This window comes from Hyperoodon ampullatus (assembly GCF_949752795.1).
Source record: "Hyperoodon ampullatus genome assembly, chromosome: 6".
NCBI classification, from domain to species: Eukaryota; Metazoa; Chordata; class Mammalia; order Artiodactyla; family Ziphiidae; genus Hyperoodon; species Hyperoodon ampullatus.
In genome coordinates this window covers 34412077-34429741 of record NC_136919.1, presented here as the reverse complement: position 1 = coordinate 34429741, position 17665 = coordinate 34412077, and the positions used below count along the sequence as shown (strand labels likewise).

The window sequence follows — 17665 nt, the reverse complement described above, 5'->3', positions numbered from 1 at the left end:
GAAAGGAGTGGGACAGATTTTCTTACCTTCATTAAACCAAGTTCCACCAAGACACTATTGGAGCTAGTTTAACCCTTATGACTCTTTACCCTTATGATCCAGTCTCTGCATGGAATGAAACATGGTCCAAACAGCCAAGAATAATGAAAAAGATTCAATCTTTAACTGGCGTCTCTTAAGATAATGAAAGAAGATTAAATGAACACCTCCTGGTAACAGTTCTTGAATCTCATTTTGCTTCTCTCTTAATTCTCTTGCACCTTGCACTTCCCCAAGGACTTACATCCCAAACTCTCCACAAAAACATTCTTTCTAGCTTCACTCTTGTAGCATTTTCCCCTGCCTTTTCCCAACTCTTTTCTTCTGTAATTCCCAACTCTTTTATTACGTAGCTCAATTTAGCAATCCAAGTCCTACAACCTCTGCAGCTCCGTTGTCTGCCCATTCCTGGAATCTGCATCATAGACTCTTCAAGATCAGATAAGAGTTTCTGCCTGGGAGAACTCTTGGGGGTGTGAGGATGGGAAGGGAAGAAGGGAAGTGAGTGAAGACAGCACGCACTCTCCCTCTGGGGTTCTCATTTGGTGTGCAGGGGGGTGTGGGTGTCGGTAGAGTGTTAGAAGGTGGGCACATGGACACATCAATTATGTTGACCTTGGGATGCAGAGTCCCACCCTCTACTCCAGGTCAGTCATGCCAGCTTCCTTACCCAGATAACACAGACCGTGAACACCCATACCTTCTATGTCCCTGATACTCTCTCTTTGGGGCTTGTCCCTCCCTGATCCCTGTACTGCAAGAACCACTCACCCAACTGCAGAGCATCATAATCCAGGTCTCGTCTGGGTCAGGGGACATTAGTCAGGAGTTCATGTGTCAGGGAGGAGATATCCTGGCCAAAGGAAGGTTGTTTAGGGCCCAGAACGGGCCCTGGGTTGGGTGTCAGAAGAATTGGGTTTCCATTTGTCTCAATAACTTAGTTTTTATTTTGAACCTTATTCTAGCAGGAGAGCTAAAGCTTAATCTCAAGTCAGATCAGGTGCCTTTTCAGTCTTCCTGGGGTTTCATCCGTGTTCTTCAGGGCATGGGGAGAGGGAGGGGAGTCTCTTTCGTTCGTGAAGTCACCTGTTTGCTGATACATCTGGGACGCCCGCTGCTTCCCTTATGCCCCTTTTGGGTGGGTGGAGATCGCAGTACCGCTGGGATGTGAATCCCTATCTGCTGGACACACCACACAGCCATTCTGCTCTGCTCTCCCATCTCTACCTGAGTAGAGGGGTGCAGGTCCCCACTGCTCTTTAATCCCTGTCCCCCAGCCTCTGCCTATGAATGGGGGGCCCAGAGACCCTTTGTGCAGCACTCACTAATGTCTACCCCTCCTCCCTTTCCTTCTGACTTCTCTCTCTTATCCTCAAGCTGGCAATCTCTTTTCTTATCTGGATGAAGGCTTACACATTTTCACCATCATTTATCTATGCCAAAACCTTTCTGTTCCCCAGAGAGTCAGATTTTGAAACTCAAAAGCCATATAGAACCTAGCTGCCTGAATGTAGAAAAGACCCAAGGGGGAAAGGAAATACCAGGAGAAAACATAAATGGTATTTCAAAATAGTATTCTATTACATGTGAAATCCTGTTCATTTACTACAAGTCAGAAGTGTGGGGGCCCCAGGGATGTTCTTTTGTTTAAATCCGCTCAGATGCATTTAGAAATCTGAGTTTGAAATCTGAGATCTAAATCTCCATTTAGAAAGGTCAGAGATGCTTGTGGGATGGACCAACATTTCTTTACCATAAAAGTCCAATGCTGGGCAAAGCTTTAAGTCATCCATTATAATCTTCAATACAGACGCTGGTGGCCAGTACACATTTTGGCCCCAAGGCAGAATGTCCATGTTTCTTGGTGATTTATGCCTTGGTAGCATCTTATACAGCATAACATTTATCCTGAGGACCAGAGGGGGAGGGGGAGTTTAAGTAGGGTGGGAAAACTTAACTGCACATTAGGTGGCTAATGTGGACTCCCTTGTTTCTGAAGAATGGATTTAGAAACAATCAACAAGAGGGTCTAGACCCATGGATTTAGACTTTGCAAATGCAATTTCTGCATCTCCCACATCTGAATAGTAAAGCAAGACTATTATGGAGGCCATCGTGAATAATGGTTGTGAAAGCCCCTTGGAGATCATCTAGGACTGCACCATAGTAAAAAGGATGGAGTTAGATCAATTTGGAGATGGAAAAGAAGGCAAGAACTTTCCTGATAATTTTTCAGTGAAACTTTCCCAGAGGCTCTACTTGATTCATTATGGCTGGATCATACCAACTACTTAAGAAAATGCTCATGAGCTAAAAGATGCATGTATTTGTGCCCTGGAGTAATGGTTCTTTCCTGAGACCCAAACTGACCCTGTCAGTGGCTCCCTCCCCTGACATCAGAGCATTCTCCCCTCACCATTCTCATCCTCACCAGTACAAGCTGTTGGATCTCTGCTGGGCACATGGCAGTATTTTGGGCTGGGGCCAGGGAACCCGGTATCCCAAATGACATGGCATTTTCTCACAATGCTTGGTATCTCCTAGCTAAGCAGCAAGCCCCCTTACCCCCCAGTGCCAATATGAGATGCCAAGGCCTGGGTCCATAGATGTGGGAGGAGGGTCACGGCCAATATATTTTCTGAACACAGATAAAGAGCCATGACAGATTAAATGTTAAACTCTGTGTTCCTCCTCACTGATGTACCTCTTTCTTGTAGCTCTCTGTTGGGCATCTACTCACTTATCCACTTATAATGTGGGCCCTTACTTAGCAGAGTGCAGGAGGCCATGGGGCATGGAAGGCAAAGACTCTCCAATACATGGCCATTGCACAGGCTCCGGACGCGCAGGCTCAGCGGCCATGGCTCACGGGCCCAGCCGCTCCGCAGCATGTGGGATCTTCCCGGACTGGGGCACGAACCCGTGTCCCCTGCATTGGCATGCAGACTCTCAACCACTGCGCCAACATCGAAGCCCGGCCATTGCTCATTTTGCCCCCATGGCTGGCTTCACTGATTCATCTGAGCTCTTTCTGGCTTGGCCTGGGCAATGCTTCAGAATCCTCAACAGCACACTGGTCCTGTGCACTTGGCACAGGACATGGCCCCTACCTGCCAGCCCCAGCAATGGGGTTTTGATGTGTCGTTCTGCTCAGATAGTGGAAAAGACAGAGGAGGGCCAGAGAGGAGGAGAGAAGGTGGAGAGAGGAGGGAAGAGGGAGGGACCAGAAGCCAGGTGGCCAGAGGCTGGAAGGAGGCTGCGGGTGAGGCTGGCTTGAGAGCCGTCTGGAGTCCACAGATCCATCTTGCACTGTGCTGTCTTTCTCTCCTTCCCCTCCCCTCTCTCCTCTCCTCGTGAGCAGGCAGAGCCCGCCAGCGCCCCCCACTGTGCCCACCCTCGCTGTTCTCCTCCACTCTCTCTCCCCATGAAGGAAGAGACCACTGGAGTTTGCATGCACCCTCCAATCAAAACGAGGCTGGTACGTACCCTGGCAGGGAGAGGGGCCCGGCCAGGAGGGGTGAGGCGGGCAGGAGCCACCAGGAGGCAGCCCGTGGGCGTGCACGAGCACCAGACCTCCGGAGGAGCCCGGGGCCGCAGGGGCTCTCACTCCAGGATGATTGCAGAGTTTGGAGTCCAGCCATCCCTGGTCAAACTGGGACCCACGGCTGTGGTCCCGCCCCTTCGTCTCTAGGTCTCAAGAACCTAGAGACGGGTGAAGGGTTTGTTCTCCTAGAGCCGTGCTGGGGATAGATGCTTTCCGCAGAGAGAAAAATTCTTAGTTGCATTTCTATTGAAAACAAAAGCTTTTAACTTGCGTTTTCCTGCTATTTATCAAGATGACAATATGAGAATTATATAATGACTTGGAGGGAATCACCCATAATCCCAACCTAGCACAACTTTTTTTCATTTTTGCATGTTTCCTTCTAATATTTATTTGTATTCATTCATAATTTTACATAGTTAAATCAGAGTATCCATATCATCTCCTGTTTTCCTCTTTTTGCTTAATGTGTTATCGTTTCTAGCTTGTTCTTGGTACCACATACTGTATATTCCATCAAGTGAATGGTCCACCATCCACCTAATGAACTCTTTACTGCAGGATGCGTGCTTTGTTTCCAGCTTGTCACTATTCGAGGGAACACATGTAGCTTGTGTGTCAGGTATTTTATTTTCTCAGGCCAGACCCTGCTGGGTTCAAAATTGCAACTCTGGCTTTGCTAAAGTCATTCTAAAGTGGTGATACCAATGACCATCAGTGCCATCATCAGAAGAGTGAATGTGCTTTGCCAGAGCCTGGCAACCCAGAGTGTAACTGTTGGAATGTCTTTTTCTTCTTTAGAGCAGGTATAAAATAATTCTTTGAAGTTGCCCACTTTCATATTTCTTTAAGAGCGATAATAATCCTCTTCTCGCCTTTTATTTCATGATGGTCTGAGTCTTCTCTGTATGTTACGTTCACTTTGCTTTGGGTCTCAGAACACCATGTTAGGCCCTGTGAGGAGAAAGGCTGCCCCCAGTCCTTCTCTTACCATGCTGCAAGTAGTCACTACCAGCAACCCGAGTTGGCACCTGAGTCCCTGGGCATTTTGAGATATTTAAAGAGATTAAGGGGAGTTTGCGGAAGGGGAGCAGGCTTGGGCTGGACATCTCAGTGCCCACGGCAAGGACATTGTCATTTCTAGATCGGATGAGTTGAGATCTACTCAACTCATTCAGACCCCTCAGCAGATTTGGGTCTGGTCTGATGTGTTCCTCACCCTCCCTACCTTACCCTCTATTAGAATGACTCAAGGCCATCAGGTAACTACTCCAGGGTCCATAGGCAAGACTCCGAGAGACACTAAGACGGTGGCACATAGGGAGTGGTGGCCTCGGTGTCTTGGCTGCAGCCCTCTGGTGGCGGGTGGCACAATGTGCATTCACCAGCAGGCAGTTTCTGTGCCCCTGTGGGTTGCAGACAAAGCGAGTGCCACAGTCATCAGGACCCTGGGCCTGCTGGCAGTCCTCTAGACCAGCTTAAAGAAATACACACACCCCCGCCCCACATCCTCCAAGGCTTCCAGGAGGCCAAAGATGAAATGACCCAAGAGAAAGAAATGGAAACAAAGGCTCTTTTTGGCCACTTAGCCCTACCTGATCATGCCGGGGCGTCCACCCTCTTTCAGACCCCAGCACGGGGCACTTCTGATCACCATGCCTTCTGTTCCCAAGGCCACGGTGGTGGGATTCTCCCACGCTTACCTCAGGGTTTCCCTGAGGTTTCCCTCTATGGCCCAGAGTTTACAGGGAGCCCGGCAACGAAAGTGAACAGACAGGGAAGCCTCCTGGCCTGATGAGTCCAGGCCTCCTGGTACTCTGTCCACTCTGATATACTGTGTTCCCAGATGTGCCCTCTCAGTGGCCTCTAGTCCATTCTCCACAGCTGCAGGGGAGCTGTCAGCAGGCCCCCAGGGAGCCCTCACCTGCCTCATTATACGCCCTGGTCATGGTCAGGGTGAGGAAGACTCCAGCCTGTCTTCCTTGCAGCGGCCTGGCCCTATAGCACAACAACGGGCACAGATACGAGCGCTGGGCAACACTCCTAGCGACCCTTGGTGTATTTCTTCAACAAGTAATGAAGGCTCGGTGTGTGTTCCCCTGAAACCTTCAGTTCGGTTTAAAAATGCACTGCCAAAGATTTCAAAACTTTGTTTTCTAATCTGAAAGTAACACTCTTCTCTGTCTCTTTTTTGAAGATAAAAACATTCCCGGCTGATACAGTGACCCCCTTTCCTGATCCTTTCATAACAGGGCCACAGTTTACCGTAAGTAGATCCGGAAAACAGATCTGTGTTTCGAGACATTGTTCCCAGGTGGCGTGCTTTCCTGTGGTTCGCCAGCCAGCAGTGCCAACAGCTTCTTTTGATCACTGTGAACTCTGTGAGGCTGGGAAGGAGCTGGGGTTTGGGGGTCTGCATCTTTTAGTTTTGTTTTATTGAGGTGAGCTTCATGTAACATAAAATGAACCATTTTAAAGTGACAATTCAGTGACATTTAGTACATTCAATGTCATGCAGCTACCACCTCTATCTAATTCTAAAACCTTTTCATCACCCCCAAAGGAAACCTCATACCCATCAAACAGTCACTTCCCATTTTCCCCTTCCCTCCAGCCCCTGTCAACCACCATTCTGTCTTTTTGGATTTGCCCAGTTTGGATATTCCATAAAAATGGAATCATATACTGTGTGACCTATTGTGTCTGGCTTCTGTCACTTAGCGTAATGTTTGTAAGGCTCATGCACACTGTAAGATATATCAGTACTTCATTTCTTCTTATGGAGGAATAATATTCCATTGTACTTATATACCATAACTTGTTGATCCATTCATTCATTGATGGGCATTGATGGGTTGTCTCCACCTTTTGGCTAATGTGAATAATGCTGCTATGATCATGCAGGTACCTATATTTGTCTGAGTCCCTGTTTTTAATTCTTTTGGGTTGGATATGCATCTTGATAATGGTAAGATTTTAGGTTAAGTTATTTTACCACTCTGAGCACCAGTCTCCTCTTATTTAAAGTGGAAATAGTAATAAGAACATCCTCCTCCTTATATCTGGTTGAGGCAAGGATCAAAAGGGATCAAGAACTTGAAAGTACTTTACCGACCACAGACCACCCCCACAAATGTCAAGTACGACTGTTGTTTCTCAGTGCTGGAGAGGCAGGTGGTGTACTTAACAAGAGCAGGTAGTCATGACAACTGGCTTTCCCGTTACCATGGCTCTCTGTGTCACTGAGCAGCTTATTTAAACTCTTTGCAAACTGTTGAAATGTGTTTAAACATTTAAATGTAGTTTCCTCATCTGCAAAATGAGAGAGTTTGATGATTTTCAGGATTCTTTTCAGCTGCTCAACTTTTTTTTCCTTAACTAAAAACTTCTGCAGAAGCTCACCATCTACTGAGCAGAAGTGGGGAGGCTCAAATGGGGGGGCAGAAGAGACTCCCTCCTCTTTCCCCTCACCCTCTCCTCCTCCCAGGGATCAGAGTATGCGATTCCTAGAACCAAGAACCAAGTGGTCCCTGAGACTCCTTCCAAAGGCCAATCTAGAGGACCTGTGAGGTGGCCTAGGGGTAGCTTGAAGTGCACTCTCATGGGTTAGGTGATGGTCACTATGTGAGGTGGCCAGCCACATGAACAGGGAGGGTGTGAGCAGTGGCTGATTCATGTTTTGGAGGATGAACAGAACTGGGAAGGTGTTCAGCAGTCCATGCAGAGACAAAAGCAGGTTTCTAGAACAGTCCATGCTAGGGTCATGATCTGCTTCCAGAACCTGCCTTTTAAGAACCAGAGAGCAGAGACATAGGGGCTGGGCCAGGCTGTTCAGTGCTGCTGCCCCAACATTCATATGGCCCCTGCAGTTTGGCTAGGCACAGCTCCCCAGCTGGAAGCTCTGGCTCCACTTCCTCTGCTGGCCATGGCAGGCACTCTGGCCTGTTCCCCAGCCTTGGCAGTGCTGCGAGACACCCAGGGAAGCCCTTCCTGAAAAGCTGGGGGCCAAGATGGAGCAGGAAGCCAATGTCAGAAACCATGCTGGGACTTTTAAGAACTGGGCAAGAAGGCCTTGAAGGCAGCTGGAGCAGGCGGGGGGAACAGCATCAACCAGAGTCCTGGGGCAGAGGAGTCATCCCACATTTCAGGGGACTGAAATGAAGGCCAGTGGGCCTAGAAGGCAGAGAGCAAGGGTGTGAGGCATGAGAGGAGGAAGGGGAGGGAAGCAGGGACAAACCCTATAGGGCAAAACCATGCTTGGCTTTGTAGGCCAAAGGAGGGGCTCTGACCTGGATCCTACGAGCAACGGGAAGCCTTTGAAGGACTTTGAGCAGGGTAGTAACAGGGCAGCTGCATTTGGAAATGCTCCCTGTGATGGCAGTGGGAGCAGAGCTGGGTTCAGGCAGAGCGGCCCCAGGGAAGTAGCCTAGAAATCTAGGACAATAGTTCAAGGGAGAGAAGGCAGAGAGTGTGATCCAGAGAGGTGTTGATGGTGGAGGTGGAGAGGTGTGCACAGATCAGGGGGATATTTAAGAGGCTGGTAAGGGGGACTTCCCTGGCATTTCAGTGGTTAAGGCTTCGCCTTGCAGTGCAAGGGGGTATGGGTTCAATCCCTGGTCGGGGAGCTAAGATCCCACATGGCTGGTGACCAAAAAACCAAAACATAAAACAGAAGCAATATTGTAACAAATTCAATAAAGACTTTAAAAATGGTCCACATCAAAAAAAAATCTTAAAAAAAAAAAAGATTCTTTAAAAAAAAAAAAAAAAAAAAGAGGCCGGTAAGGAATTGGATTGGATGAGGGAGAGGGAGGGCCAAAAAGGGCTCCCAGATTTCTGACTTGCAGAATGTGGATGGAGAGTGGGTCCATTCACTAAGATAAGGAAATCTTAGGGAAGAGTGGATTGGGAGGGATAATGAGTTTGCCTTTGGCCGTGATGTGTTAGAAATGCCTTGGAAACATCTGAATGGAAACAATGAATGGGCAGTTGGATATCCAAGTCTGTATCAGGAGACAGGACTAGACTGGAGATTATAATTAGGGAGTTACTAACAGCTGGATGGTAACAGAAGCCAAATTCATGAGCTTCAGCTTCCTAATTTTCTTACCCCTCATGTGTCATATTGTCTTTTCCTCCCCTCCAAGGTCAAGACACTTGACCTTGCTACAGGGTTGGCCTCTCCACAGGCCTCCACACCTATCCTGACCACAGTCATGGGGGAGCTCAGCAGCTCCAGGGAACTCCACATAAAGTTTTTCTGGCAGTTGATCCACCATTGACCTTGGGCCTGGTTTCGACAACCAGGCTCCTTGCTTAATCCTGAGACCAGTTTCTGTCTTGTATTTGGGCCTGTTAACTCTACTTGATACTCAGTCCAGGGCCTTGGTCTGTCTAAGATGAGGGGCCCTGCCTGGCTCTGGTCAGATTTCTGTCCCATGTTCTTCTGCCTAACCTGGTCTGTCCCTGTGTTATCTGCTTTGTTCCAGCAGAAGTTTGTTCATTCATTTCTTCATTCAACAAATATTAAGAAGGCAAGTTCTCAGGGTTGAGATTTAATAATAGTGATTTTCACTGCTCCCTAAGGTCATTCTTTTTTTTTTTTTAATTTTATTTATTTATTTATTTTTGGCTGCGTTGGTCTTCATTGCCGCGAGTGGGCTTTCTCTAGTTGGGGCGAGCGGGGGCTACTCTTCCTTGCGGTGCGCGGGCTTCTCATTGCAGTGGCTTCTCTTGTTGCGGAACACAGGCTCTAGGTGCACAAGCTTCAGTAGTTGCAGCACACGGGCTAGGTAGTTGTGGCTCACGGGCTCTAGAGCGCGGGCTCAGTAGTTGTGGCACACGCACTTAGTTGCTCCGCGGCATGTGGAATCTTCCCGGACCAGGACTTGAACCCGTGTCTCCTGCATTGGCAGGCGGATTCTTAACCACTGCACCACCAGGGAAGTCCCACTGAGGTCATTCTTAAGTGAAGCTGGCTCTTTCTTTTTCTACTTTGAGTGCATGGCAGTAAGAAATATAATGACTATTAATAAAGTCTGGTGCCACTGCCTTGATTCATGCTAAGGCCCTGGTACTTTTACCCACTTTTGCCTTTGTATGTAAGTGTAAATTTCCCTCTTTTTTCCAGAAAAGATCAAAATTGGCATCAAAAGCCCAACCTCCACCCACTTCACTGAAACAACAAAATAACTTCTTACCCCAGCTCCTGTATCAGGAAGGCTAGGCTAAGTCATGCTTTAAAATGACAAATTGAATTTCCTACTCACGCTGCATGTCTGTCAGGGGTGGGCTATGCATTCTGCTCTCTGTTGCTCTGTTTCTGGGACCCAGGCTAATGGAGCAGCTGCCGTCTGAAACATTGCTAGTCACAGTGGCAGAGGTGAAAAAAAAAGAGGTGACAAATCACACACTAGCACTTAAATCTTCCAATGGAAATAAAACATGGCACCACATTTCTCTGGCCAAAACAAGGCACATGGTCATGCCTGACTTCAAAGTGGGGTAGGGAAGTGTAATCCTACCATGGAAATCAATGAGCCAGGATTATCTGGTAAACCACGCAAGTGACCACTACAGCCCAAAGTTTGTGAAAGCTCCCTGGGGCAAACATCACATGGAAGCAACTCTACGATGCTCCTGTTCTTGTGGTCAATTCTTTGGCATTGCTCCAGCCCAGGCCAGGTCAGTTCTCTCTCTAGAGGCACTTGTAAAACAAACAAGGGCTTGTATTTCTCAGTAGTAGTCTTTCAGGACCTCTCAAAGTTAAGATTCTCCCCATTGCTCAAGCCAGATATACCCTTACAGAGCTACAACTACACCTGGTATTTTTGTGGTTTTCCATGTTTCCCTAGGAGGGACAGCTGATCATCTGTCTAATCATTAGAAATATATTGCTCATTTGATGATCAAAACCTCTTCTTTAGAAAGCCAAGTGAAAAATTTCTCCAAGTTTAGGGCCAGGAACTAGCATGAAAACTCAAGTTATAAAATATATAGCTGGTACTACTGAAAGGATATAAAACAAACAAAAAAGTATGCATAGAAAAAACGCTATGAGGAAATACACTGACAGTGATAGAAGGGATTATGGAATTATTTCATTTCTTTACTTTTGTGTATCTTCTGAGTTTTCTATGTAAAGTAATAAGCATATCTTGCTTTGTAATGAAAACAACAATAAATTATCCTCTCCAAATGAGGCAGTGTACTCTAGACCAGTAGTTCTCAGACTCTACTGTATATCAGAATCATCTAAAGGTCTTGTAGAAATACAGATTGCTGGACTTTGTCCCCAAACATTCTGGTTCCAAAGGTCTTAGTTGGGGCCTGAGAATTTGCATTTTCACCAAATTTCAAGATGGTACTGATGCTGCTAGTCTGGGGCCCATACTTTGGGAATCACTGTTATAATGGTAAAAAACACCAATTATGAAGTTAGCCAACCCTGGTTCTAAATACTGGTTCTTAATACTTACTAACTGTGTGACCTTGGGAAGATTACTTAACCTCTTTGAGCCTCACTTTCCTTTTCCATAAAATCAGTTCCAAGATGTGCGTTTTTCCACCTTCTAACATCTCTGAAATCGGAATGTTTATTACAATAGTGTACATGACAGAGTTCGAATGGTTACTTTTTCTTTCTCTGTGGCACATGCAAAAATGGTGCGTCTTACAAATGATGGTGTCTAACATGTGATGAAACATGACCTCTACCTTGAAGATTGTCCAGAGGTAATGTATGTCAAGTGCTTAGCATAGTGGCTAGCACTAAGCCAAATCATTTAATAAATGGAATTGATTAACTATTATTAAAAAATAACAGGGACTGGGCTTCCCTGGTGGTGCAGTGGTTAAGAATACGCCTGCCAATACAGGGGACACGGGTTCGAGCCCTGGTCCGGGAATATCCCACATGCCGCGGAGCAGCTAAGCCTGTGCACCACAACTACTGAGCCTGCACTCTAGAGCCCACGTGCCACAACTACTGAGCCCGCGTGCCACAACTGCTGAAGCCCATGAGCATGGAACCCATGCTCCACAACAAGAGAAGCCACCACAGTGAGAAGCCCACTCACCGCAACGAACAGTAGCCCCTGCTTGCCGCAACTAGAGAAAGCTCGTGTGCAGCAATGAAGACCCAACGCAGCCAAAAATAAATAAATAGATAAATAAATAAATAAATAAATAAATAAATAAATAAATAAATAAAATAACAGGGACTGTGTGGTAAGGCTTAGGGAGCAGCTGACAGTGTGAAAATGGGACCCAAACTGAGATTGATTTCCTCTTTTCTGTTTCCTCTCCAGGCAGACTTTAGAGACAGTAAATTACAGTGCTGTCCTGGCCAGTCTTCCCCACTGATTCCAGCAGCAACCCTGAGGCCTTTGACAGAGACCGTCTCCACAGTGCAGACCATCTACACCATTCGGAAGCCTGTTTCTCCAGTGGCCAGGTCAGTCAGATCAGCAGGTACCGGTACCAAGAGATAACTCTGATGACAGGAAAACCAGGCACAGGCTCTAGGTGCATTGTGTTTGTGACATCTACCACTCTCTTATTCATTCTTTTATTCATTCTCTGAATATTCTCTGAATATTGGTGTTCATTGAAATGTCGTCAAAGGCTAGACACTATTCTAGGTACGCTAGGGCTGTAGAGTGAACAAAACAGATGAAAGTGCTACCTTTACGGAGTTTACAATTTAGTGTTGGGGGAGGGGAGAAAGACATTGAATGAGTGTGTGTGTATGTGTGTGTGAGATAGTGACAAGTGCTAGGGAGAAACATAAATCCATGAAGGGCAATAGGGCATGCTGGGATGGTCTCACCCAGGTGGCATGTAAGCGGAGAGCTGAAGGTGGTGAGGGGAGCAAGCTGCAGATACTTGGGAAAGGAGTATAGTAGTCAGAGGGAACAGCTGGTGCTAAGACTTATGAGGTGGAGTGCGCCTGGCACGGTTAAGGAAGAGTTAAGGGGGCTGGTGCAGCCAGAGAGGTAGTGAACGACAGGAGGGGAAACCCATGAAGTTGTAGGCTGGGGCCAGATTGTGTAAAGCCTTCTTGGCCATAGTAGAAACATTGCTTTCTACTCTGAATGAAATTATTTAAAAAATTGATTGTGCCTTTCAAGACGTGTACTTCCTGTGTGTGTGTGTGTATGCGTGCACCTAAACAGTGGAGATAAATTCCACTGGAGATAGGCAACTGGGCTCTAGGACCAAGAACTCAGCAGCAACCTCTTAAAGCAGCCAATTTTACTTCATTCAATTTTATTTATTAAAACATTGGAGGTAATTCTGGGAGAAAGTGCATATGAAACCAATTGAAAACATGATTTAAAGAAATCTAACCCCTGGACATTTTCCCATTCATTTAAATGACCTTTACTGAGAGGCTGCTATGTGCCAGATCCTATGCTAGGCTCCAGGGTTTCAGAGAGGAATGGCATATATAACAGTCAGTCCCCTGAGGAGCGGTGCTTTCAGAAGCTCTCTGTCTGGTGGGGGAAACCTATAGGCAGCCTATTTCAGGTCACTGTAATGCTAGCAAATGTAGGGGGTCCTTAAGGAGCCTGAAAGAGAAAGTCAAGAACTCAGTTTGGGAAAGAATCTGGGAGACGACATTTAAACTGAGACTGCTCTTACCATGTTTGAGCGTGTATCTCACCCTTTTGTCACCTTATTGTTTTTCAGTGCAGAGACGCTCCGGCAGGAACTGGAGAGAGAGAAAATGATGAAAAGACTGTTGATGACCGAACTGTGAAATTCTCCCCTTGGTGCCTGGAGGATGGCATGGTGCCTTCTGTCCGTTTTCTTTCTTCGGGCTTTGTGTGATCACTCTAGCACAACATACAAATGTGTGCTCTGTTGGCCCAGGCCTCTGTGGTTAGTCAAAGCCAACTTCTGGCTTGACTTCTATCAGAAAAGATATTTTATGTCTCCTGAGTATTAGAGTTTTTCTGCTACTCAGTGTAGTTGAGACAGGATTTGGTAAGCCTAGAAGAAAGATGGGAAAACCAGGATTCCTTTTCAGAAGTACCTGTGTGTATATATTAATAACCACAGGAGTTAATATGGCACGGAATCCTTTGCTGTCAATCTCAACCATGTGATTTTGTATGATTGACACTTGCACCAAGCTTTGACTGTTTGTTAGAGTCATTTTTAATGAGAGAATAATTCTTTACTGCTGGTTTTTCATTTACACTGGTAAATACACAGATCTTATAAAGTCTTTAACATTCATTTTTATTCAGACAAGTAGGTGAACTAAAAAAGGAAAGTTGCAGTCACCAGAGCTGAAGGTGCTTCAGCTTAATCTGAAATACAATTTAACCTGTGAACTTACGGCATATGATATTATTTGGGATATATAAAATTTATTATTGAACCCAAAGTAAGACATTATAGTTTAAATTGTCTAAAAATCCTTACAAAGTGACTTGATATCAGGATTCATTTGGGTGTTCCATAAAGGAAAATTATTTCTAAAGTTGATCAACTCATGTCCTGTTGATAGAAACTTGACCAGAAGAAACTTTGCTCTCTTTTTATATAGTTTCAAGAAATGTGTTTTTAAATTTGTATTATGCACTTGAACAACTTTGCAGGAATAATTTAGAACCCCCAACCACAAACTAGCCCTCTGAAATGTTTCCCATGCTTTCTCAATGAATATGCACACATTTTTACATCAGTATGGTCAGTGTGTACCTGGTCTTTGATTACTTCCTCCATCTAACACACAGCTCCTCTTTTCAACACTGATCCTGCTCTCACCAATTTTGATTTCTTTGTATCCATGTACCATGATTAACCTCACTTCTTGCCATTACTAGATATTTGAGTTATATCTAATTTTTCACTCTTATAAATAGTGCTGCTATGAATGTCTTTGTAAAAAACGTTCCTTCCTTTGGATTCTCCCCTTGGGAATATCTCCAAAGAGGGATTACAAGGTCAAAGAGCATGAGGTATTTTATAGCTCTTGTTTCATATTGCCAGATTGCTTTCTAGAAAGATCCAGTCTCTGGGTTGAAAAGACCTTAAAGGTCATCAAGTTCAACCCCCCATCCTCTCTGAATGCTTGAATCCCCTCTACAATTTATGATGCCACCAGCAATGTGTAAGCATTTCTATTTACCAATAGTTCTGCCAATATTGGGTTGTGCCATTTTTATTTATTTTTGCTAGTTTAATAAGTGCGTATAGTTGTTCCTTGAAAGGTGGTTTTATTTCATTAATTGCTAGCAAGGCTGAGCACTTTTCCATGTGGTGACTTATTAGCTGTATTTCCTTGTGTGTAAAATGTCCATCCATTTCTTATGACCACTTAAGTGGAATTGATCTCGTATATTTGTATCAGAACTGTATTTTTATGTTGTATAATTTGCTCTCCTGTCCCTATCCTTAAACCTGAATGGTGCCAATAATTTGATACTAATGATTATAAAAAAAGTAATGCCTCATTGACTAGCACTTGTAAAAGGAGGCAATGTACGCAAATATTCAGATAACAGAGGATTAACCCTTTAAGTGCTGAATCTATACAATTTTAATATTTTTTGAGGGAAATCTTTCTAAAATATATTACACACTTCCCTGCCTTAGTAAACAGAGTATACTGGAGAGTATTTAACCTTTTCTTGATGAGTCATGGTCATCATTACAAACATCAGCCCCTTTTGTACCTTGGTGTGGTGCAGTGATGTCATCAGGCACTATCCAGATGTGCAGGGCTTGGCTTGCCTTTCACAGACTAACGCTTTTCTCATTGATGGTTTGCACTGCTGTCTGCTCTATTGGTGAAGCTGTCTGGGGGCAGTTGTGGTATTTGGGAACTTTTACCCCCCACCCCAATACTACATGACCCCGGCTGTACTTTTAAAACAGCTTTAGCCGTTCTTTATGTTGTGTACATGATACAAAATGTGTTCCTGTACAGTACGGGGGAAATATGTGTTTCTGGGGTTGTCACCTCTTGCCAATCCCTCCTCTTCTAACCTGCTTTCTCAGTCTTCTGCTCTTCACTTCCGGCTCTCTGATGGAAACCTCCAGGGCAAAACTGAAGTTTTCTTGAGGAAGCCAGGAAACTCAGTGTTACATACGTGTCAGATTGGCGTTTCTTCCAAGGAGGAATGCATGGGCTTTTTGGCCATTGTTCTCAGGAGGCTCTGAGCCTGCTGCTTCTTCCCCATGTCCCCCTGGGTTCACAGATGTTTCAGAAGGTTGATGTCACTGGAAGTCTGATCACAAACAAGTTGGCTGTTACTGTATATGAAAACCCAGTACCTTTGGCAGCTCAACTCTAACCAGTAAAATCAAGAGGATTCCATTGTTTCAGCAGTTGTCCTGGTTATTTGCCTACGTACATGTATGTTGGGTGCTTGGCATTGTGACCTGAGAAGATGACATTGTGTTGGGTGGATCCATAGGGATAAAAATGAATTGGTACAATCACTTCGCCTTTTTTTATATACTTAAAACCAAAATAACAGTACCATACAGTCACACAACACATCTTATATCCAGGGAGAAAAATCAGCTTGCTGACATAATCATTCCGGAGCAGGTGTTCCAGACTGTGAGCCACAGACTCCTGGTGGGTATGGGGGTGAGGGTTAATGCAAGTGGCCTGGGAATCCTGCAACCCCAGGTTTGTGGATTGTAGATTGCATAGGAGATCCTTATGTTTAAAGAGTTTAAAAACGAGGTCCTAGAGCATTCAGAAGATCCCACCTGAATGTGCCCGAAATTTTACACTCCCAGAATAGCACAAGAATATTCTGTTACCATGTTTATCTTTCTTTCATCATCTCAAAGATCACAGCTTCTAAAAAACTTGAAATTCACCATGTTAACCATTTTAATGTATCTAATTCAGTATTTTTTAGCATATTCATAATGTCATACAAATATCACAACTATCTAATTACAGAACATTTCCATGATTCCACAAAGAAACTCCATATCTGTAGTCACTACCAATTCTCCCCTCCCCCTATCTTTTAGCAAGCACTAATTTACTTTCTGTCTTTGGATTTCTGTCTATGGATTTGCCTATTCTGGACATTTCATATAAATGGAATAACACAATATGTGGTCTTTTGTGACTGGCTTCTTTCACTTAATGCAATGTTTTCAAGTTTCATCCATGTTGTAGCATGTATTAGTACTTCATTCCTTTTTGATGGCTATATAATATTCCATTGTAAGGATATGCCACATTTTGTTTATCCATTCATCAATTAATAGACATTTGGCTTGCTTCCACTTTTTGACTCTTATGAATAATATGAACATTTGTGAACATATGTTTTCAGTTCTCTTGGGTATATAACTGAGATGGGAATAGCTGCGTCATACGGCAACTCTATGTTGAACTTTTTAAGGAACTGCCAAGATCACAACTTTTATTTCATAAACAATCAGAAGTGAAAAAAGTCACATATATTACTAGAGAGACAGAAGCATGAGCAAATCTGTTGTTAAACTGCTCAGATACCGAGATGCAGCACTGATTTGTGGGGGGTGAAGTTTATAACAGAAAAAAATTGTTTTAGAGAAATGGCTTTGAGAAGAGAAAATAAAGGTGCTCTTTTTTTAAAAATGCAAATGAAATTAAACTCAGGTTCATCTCTAAGTTCTTGTTTGAATACCCAACTCTTGTTCAGGCAGTGGTCTCAGCATGTTCAGGAAATGTTCTTCCTTGAAAAATATGTACAAAAGAGAAAACCACAGTACTGTAGATTCACATCAGTGGGGAGCAGAGGGTTTATGCAAAACCTGGGGTGTAACAACGTAGGGAATATGTGCTGAGGGTGAGAACAGCTCCTTCCAGGGCTGAAATCTTGTAAGAAAACAAAAAGAATAAGAAAATCCCAAAAGCAATTTAAGTGGATGAGAAAGAACCTCGTGAAAGGAAGCAGCCAAGCCTGTAAGGAATTGGAAACCAGAGTAGGTTCTAAGGCCCTGGGGTGGCATGCAGACTTTTAAGTGACCCATGAAGAATATGGGTATTCTCCCTAGAAAAAGCTATACGTCACACATCATTCCAGCACTTTCAATGGATCCTCACACCAC

General features: G+C 44.7%; 1 protein-coding gene across 3 annotated transcripts in view; it reads left to right on the top strand.

Moving 5' to 3' along the window:
* EPB41L4B (erythrocyte membrane protein band 4.1 like 4B) overlaps positions 1-13346 on the top strand; it is a gene marked incomplete at both ends in the record, with an annotated part of 140832 nt that extends 127486 nt beyond the window's left edge. For 2 of the 3 annotated variants that reach the window (XM_079707274.1, XM_079707273.1), the window contains 3 exons: positions 5781-5849; positions 11893-12038; positions 13277-13346. In XM_079707274.1, the coding sequence (XP_079563400.1) occupies positions 5781-5849; positions 11893-12038; positions 13277-13346 (285 nt within the window). Of the gene's footprint in view, positions 1-3400; positions 3518-5780; positions 5850-11892; positions 12039-13276 lie in introns of all 3 variants that reach the window. The other variant, XM_079707272.1, reaches the window with a different exon arrangement.
* Positions 13347-17665: the final 4319 nt, after the last annotated feature.